The following is a 6,921-nucleotide window of genomic DNA, read 5'->3' as shown; positions in this document are numbered from 1 at the left end:
TGCGCCACAAAGCATCATGTCTCAGGGGCTCAATCTAGATTTAGATCTTCTATCTGATAAGTATTGAATTCCTGATCGATCTGGCTCATACAGTTAAATCTGTAAAGCAGCCAAATAACAGCTTTGTATCAAGCCTGAACGCAGATAACAGTCGTTTATTTACTACAATGACACACAGATCATTCCTCGCCAACACAATGACAACACATGGGAAATGACCCGTGAGCACCGCCCCCTTCCGTTCCTTTATCCCTTCTAACCAATCCGCTTCGCCGACACATGCTCTCTCTCAACCAATCAGGATCGCCGTAACACGCGCATCCTCCCCAACAGACCCAAAGAAGCTTAAACAGAGTTAAGATGGCGGCATGTGGATGAAGAGGGTGTATATTTCAGCTCTTAGGTTGCTTTCAGCGAAGAAATCACACATTCTCAAACTTAACCCTTAAAGTAAAGAGAAAAGCCCAACACACAATAATCTACCCGGGACCGAGCCCATGACGTCCATTCACTTCGTGGTTCACCCGTTACCCGGGACCGAAGACCAGCTAAATGACAGGTATTTGTGTGAAAGAAGCAGTTTGCGATCTATATTCACCTCTGAAAGAGGTGAAAGCGCATTCAAATGTTGTTAATAAAACATATGTGGCATTTTATGTCTCAAGGTTGGACATTCGGGGCTAAAAATACCGAGGCCCGTCTGACTGGAGACACAATGCGGGTTGGGGGATGGGGAGGTGAAAAAAGAGAGGGAACTGCGATAAATAAATGCCTTTACACGTCAAATCAAGACTTTTATTTTAAATCTACGACTTATTTATTACATTAAATTTATGTTTTTTATGATACGCCGAGTGTATGCGAAGAGATTCGCTGATTAAAAATCCCCTCAGGTTAGCCGGTTAGCCCTTAGCACTGCGCGAGCTCATCCGTTTAATTAATTTATCCTCATAAAGTCGGTGGAAATCACATCAAAACTAGTGTGAACAGTGTTTAGACGTTTCCCCTTCATTTGTTTATTTCATTTCAATGGCTGAACAATTGATTTTAACACTTATTTTGCGATATTTTGAACCGAAGATGATATAGATAACGGATTGTTTCAGTTTAATGTTACGCTTTGTTTGTTTTTCGTTTTTCATGACGTAAAAAAAAATCAAATTCCAAAGGCTGTGGTCATAATACAACCTCAATAGTCTCTTTCAGTGACGTCTCATTTCTTGAAATGTTATAAACAAACTACATTTCGTTAAGTTGACTAGTCAAAATGGTTTCAGATGGAGTTGATTTTGTCTGATGACAGCTGCATAATGAAAATATGTTGGTCTTTTATATTGATTTATAGAAGTGTAACAATATTTCTGGTTCAGAAACTCTCAGATAAGACCGTGGCATGCTGAATCACTGTCAGAAGTACAGTATCTTAGTATGCAGCATATTTTTGGTGCTATTCCTTATTGTAAATAGTGCAATTGATAGTCTAGATAATAAAGAATTTTAAGCCATTTATTTAATTAGTGCATGGAAAATGACTTTATGGCTTTTAAAATATTTCAGTCATGCATCAAAATGTTATCATTTCCAACAAAGGGGAAAACATGCCTTGCATCAAGATTAAATTCTTAGTGCCCTACATGTTTATCAAGTTCTTGCATTTCTCTCCACCATAGGGTGTCTTGTTCATTACTATCTGTCATCCCAGAGCGGATGTATACTTGCACTAGTCATTAACGTTTCAGTGTGTACAGGGAGACCTCCATCCTTCACTGTCCTCCAATATGTCTTGCAATAATGAGCCGTGACTTGAAGGCTTTTCTTTTGCGCTGCGTTGACTGGAAACTATAGGGACCTTTCTGCACACGTGTCCCCTTCATACTAGATTCAGCATGATCTCAGTAGCTTAGACTGCTGCTGTGCAAAGATATTCTCTGTGCTCATTTCAGTAAGATGTCGCTGATCTTAGGCTTTTTAGTCTGTATCATGAAGTGCATGCTTTGAAAAGCTTGTGTATGCATGTGTTTACCTTGTGCCAAATTTTTATACTTGGATTGTATACTTATATTATATGCTGTGCAGTGCATTATGGTATTTATATGTTGCCTTTGGTTTGTTTTTAAAGTACTTGGACACAGGTCTTTTGCGTCAGCTGCTTTCCTGACTTTACACATGTTTTCATACTGAGTTCATATTGAAATGTGACGAGAATCTGAAGCCCTTACTGATAGGTTTAGGTGATTTAAATGTAATAATTTGACTATGTAATTTGAAAAATGACTTATCGTTTGTAAACATCATGGTGTCTCTATCGTTTATCATTGTTCAGATGATGCTGTACTAGTGTGCCAAGTATGCCAAGCAAAACATTGGCTCTGTTCCAAAACCTAGTGAGCTTCCTACTAAGTGAGCATCCTAACTGAAATGAAACCTCATAAGGGACATATTTGGAATGTGATACATGGACAGCAGCCCTGTGTCTTTTAAATTATTTCTAGACAAAAATTGTATGGTGCCGTACTAGATTTTGGTATGCAGCCATTTTTACTGTTTTACAGCTGGTTTATGACACACTTTTTGTCCATGAGCTTGAAGGACTAAAGTTGGCCAACATCCGAGAGAGATCTTTTTTCCTCGGCCAATTTGGAGCTGTTTGCTTTCCTCATATGTCACTGTCTGCTGTGCATCTGCATTTACTCATGAAAGCTATGGCACACCATGCGGCCTTGCAAGTGCTCTTTTGTCCCCGAGGCACTCATACACAAGGTTCCCTGGTGGAAATTGTATGCGTTTGTTTTTATATTTGATTGTTTGACCTAAAAAATCTCTTTATTTTCATACCCAGTCATTGGTTTTAAGGGCTTTTATCTCGTGGCATGAAAAGTTGTGTAACTTGGAACGATAACAAGAGTCCATACACAATTTCTGAACAGATTTTTCTACACCATATTTTTTTACATTTTCTAGGCATTTTTACCTTTTATAAAAACATTTTTTTTTTTTTCTAAAAGTTTGAATCTTCTTTGAGTCCAATTCTTATGTTTAATCAGTCAGTTTGAATAATAAGACATTGGGACTGATACCAAATAAATAATTAAAATAATAATTTAATTTAAAATAATAATTTTGTCATCAAAATTCATTTTTGAAATGCAGAGGAAACACAGAAGCTGTGTCTGAAGAGGCATTTAGATGTAGGCCTGTGTACACGATATAATTCAGCTCAAAGAGGAACATGAATGCATTTAACCTGCGGTTTCGAATGAAGAAGATGTGTTATTAAAACCGCCAGTAGGTGGCAGCAAGTCACTGTTAATAAGTGAGTCATTGCGATTGAACCAAATTATTTAATGGTTGATTGATTCAGGAACGAAACCGGGTCATGTTGCTCAGAGACGCAAAACAGTGCTGTGGCTGTGTTTGGAAAATAATTTTCGTTGGCATAATCAAGCAAAAATGGCTACAGGCAATATGGTGTCTAAAACGTAAGTCTCTCAATATTAACAATGTATTTATTGTTGCATTAAATCGGTATCACATTTGTAATCATGCTGACTTTTAGAGGTGAAAACTGGCACTCTTCATGTGATATTGACTAACTTCCTTTCTGTGGTATTTTTATGAATAACTGTAATTAACACTGCCTGAATTTAGCAAGTAATAACTAATTTAGCCTAATTATTTTACAGATGAACTGTGAAATCATTATAGTGAGTTGAAAGCATTACAAATCTTTGCACGTTTATTACAAATGTTTGATCACTTGTTTGTGAACAAACTAGGCCTCCAGGTTTATTTGAACCTTCATTATTCTGATGGATGGATTTTGTTTTTTAAATTGCATTTTCCAAATGTATTAACGGGTATTTCGTTAAAATTTTAAGTGTAATTTTCTAAGTCAATCTACTACAGTAGCTTATTTCCTCTCTCAATCAGTAAAAAAAATTGGTTTACATGTGGTAATGCATAAAAACAAAACAAAAAATACCGTCATATACCATGAAACCGGTATAATTTAGAAAAATACAGTGATATTAGTTTTTGGTTATACCGCCCACCACTAATTATTAGTATTTAAACATGACAGAGATGAGTGTAAAATGCCTAGAATAAAGTGAATGGTAAAATGACCCACAAGAGCAATAGTTTTTTTTCTTCCATCTCCTACAGTTTTCCTCTATTCAAACCGTAATAGTCATCCTCTCTCCTGCCAAGGTTTTGGCATGTTTCGCTTCAGAGGTGTTGGCCATTGCTCAAGCCAATATAAATGATGACTCTCTACATTCAGCTGCGCCATTGATAATGCGGCATGAACATTATTACTTTATATATTGATGAATTGTATTCACTGTGGACATTAACTCTGTTTTGTAAGCCCAGTGCATCATATGCCTTTGTTTCTTACAGGCTCCGTGAAGTGTCAGAAAAGCTTAACAAATACAACTGTAACAGGTATGTTTTACCAAGCATTTGTGTTTTAAGCCCAGTGGTTTTATAGTTCTTTCCACATCAATGAAGTATTGAGTTTTGTGAAAACACTTGACTTATATTTCTCTGTCCACACGGCAGTCATCCACACCTTATTCCATTGGAGCAGGCCAAACTAAAGCAGTGTGTGGTTGGACCAAATCATGCCGGATTTCTCCTTGAGGTAACCTTTATTATGCAGCACTGTTACTTTATATCATGCATTATTTCAGGCTTTCTCATAAACCTGAAGTGTTTTGTTTTTTCATTCGAGTCATTATATTTTAGAGCAGTAATTTACTCTAAATATGAATTAGAGATGTCACGGTATGACAATATCTTATGATTATAGTCTAAAATATCTAAATGATCTCGGTATTGTTAAAATGTGCTGAAAATGTTCAAAAACATAATTATTTTACCAAGTTTTGTATTTAAAGTCCCCCGTAGTGAAAATCAATTTAGTGTTGTTTATTTGTATATGTGGTGTTTTAGACAAACCATGAGCCAATGCATTAGATCTTTTTGCTCTTATCCATTATATTTACATTTATGCATTTGCCAGATCTTTTTGTCCAGAGTGACTTGCATTGAATTAGAAACTGTTTCGATAATGCTTTTTTTTGTGTGTGAGTTTGAAATTTATCAGTTCACTATGTACTGTTGTATATAAGAGCAATGCACAATTTCTTCCAAAATCCTCCTTTTATGTTGCATTAAAAAAAAAAAAAAAAAACGAAAATATGAAAATGTTTTTTTGTTTATTGAAAACAAAGCAATGCAGGGAAAAAAAAACAATCTTTTATTTCAGGATGGACGTATCTGCAGGATCAACTTTGCCGTCCAGCCCGACCGACTGGAGCTCAGCAAGCCCGATGGCAATGATGGGTGAGAAATTAATACCCCTGATAGATGCATGGAAAATGCATGTATGAGCTGGCATGCAGAATAACTCTAGATCTGTCCCTTCTTGTTATAATTACTCTGGGTTTATACATTAAGTTTTTCTTAATTCTGTTTAAATTGCTGAATTTTCACCGCCATTACTCTCCTTATATGATTAAAGGTTGTGTTGTGGGGTGCTGGTGTGAGGACACACTGACGGTTTTTTGTTCACGTAGTTTAAATGCACTTAAATGTGAACACTACAAAGATGTAGCCTTACAGTTGCATGGAAAGCTTGCATTATATTCTTAGTGATGGTAGCGAGGGAATTTTATGAAGTAGATCAAATGGAAGGAACTCAGTCAGTCTGAAGCCTGTAGATTAGTTGTGGCCAGCTCATGTCGTCTGGTTTTATCAGCGGTGGTGTTTTATTACTGAAATGTGGCAAACCAAATACACATGCAAGCATGTTGCAACACTACTTTATAAACACTTTAATATTTGGTGGTGCATAAGTTTAATTTTAAGACCTAAAAATATATTGTAACACATAAAATTCAAAGCTTCTAAGTACCAAAAGACCATTTATTGAAAGTAAACTGCAAAAAATAAATTATGCTCACGATGAATGCTCATTGCATTGGTTTGTTTGTGCATTTTTGTTTGAACTGAGAAGGTGGGCTAGTTTTTCTTGTCATGTTGTTTTTTGGGATCGAAGCCATGTTGCAGCATTGCAAATCCCCTTTTGTGAGCCTCAAGAAATCCTTGGTGTTTGTATAGAACCTAATACTTTGCGGGCATGATGGCACATGATTTAGGGGAAATCTTTAGCAGTTCCCTGCCAGCCTTTCCTACAGCTCTTGCCTGAGGAATGAGCTGCAGTCAGTTCTGATTCCCAAGGGTGTTGCCATGTTAGTCGCCCCATTTTTGGCTCGTAGGCCTGGGCTCTCCAGGCTCTGTGATGGTCCCACATGTGGGATTATAGGTTTGTAACTGATCTCCCATCTTTTGTTTCCAGTTCAAAGTTGAGCAGTGTCTCAGGGGCAGGAAGGAGCTCCAGGCCAGGCAGGACTAGTGATCCGCCCTGGTTCCTGTCTGGTTCTGACACACTGGGCAGACTGGCAGGCAACACCCTTGGGTAAGTTGTGCCAGGGCTATCAGAAATGCAGCCATCAGGTAACGTCGGCAGGCACATGTGCATTGCTGCCTTTAGGTATAAACAGCCTTTTAAAAGATGATTTTGCTGTTTTGTTTGCATGCAATAAAATCCCCACCTGAAAATATTCACACTTCAAACCCATTTTCAGAGCTGTGCTATACATACATACATACATACACACACACACACACACACACACACACACACACACACACATATATAGGTGGATAGATTTATATAGATGGATAGATATAGATAGATAGAGAGAGAAATCTGTATTAAGTATTTTCATATGAGTCAAGATACAAAAAGTCATAAACAAGAATATTATGTACATATTGTATATTCTATAATTACAATAATTTAGATAATCTATATTTTATTAGCCATTGTAGCTTTATATTAGCCATTGAAAA

General features: G+C 36.9%; 1 protein-coding gene across 6 annotated transcripts in view; it reads left to right on the top strand.

The window, feature by feature from the left end:
- Positions 1 to 323: 323 nt before the first annotated feature.
- ubr5 (ubiquitin protein ligase E3 component n-recognin 5) overlaps positions 324 to 6,921 on the top strand; it is a 46,997-nt gene continuing 40,399 nt past the window's right edge. For 5 of the 6 annotated variants that reach the window (XM_026283341.1, XM_026283339.1, XM_026283342.1 and 2 more), the window contains exons 1-5: positions 324 to 559; positions 4,402 to 4,446; positions 4,564 to 4,645; positions 5,273 to 5,349; positions 6,365 to 6,484. In XM_026283341.1, the coding sequence (XP_026139126.1) occupies positions 498 to 559; positions 4,402 to 4,446; positions 4,564 to 4,645; positions 5,273 to 5,349; positions 6,365 to 6,484 (386 nt within the window). In that variant the 5' untranslated portion in view covers positions 324 to 497. The remainder of the gene's footprint in view (positions 560 to 4,401; positions 4,447 to 4,563; positions 4,646 to 5,272; positions 5,350 to 6,364; positions 6,485 to 6,921) is intronic. The other variant, XM_026283338.1, reaches the window with a different exon arrangement.

The sequence above is a fragment of the Carassius auratus genome, chromosome 16, assembly GCF_003368295.1.
Source record: "Carassius auratus strain Wakin chromosome 16, ASM336829v1, whole genome shotgun sequence".
NCBI lineage: Eukaryota > Metazoa > Chordata > Actinopteri > Cypriniformes > Cyprinidae > Carassius > Carassius auratus.
The sequence above is the reverse complement of the archived record's forward strand: the minus strand, read 5'-3'. Positions and strand labels throughout refer to the sequence as shown.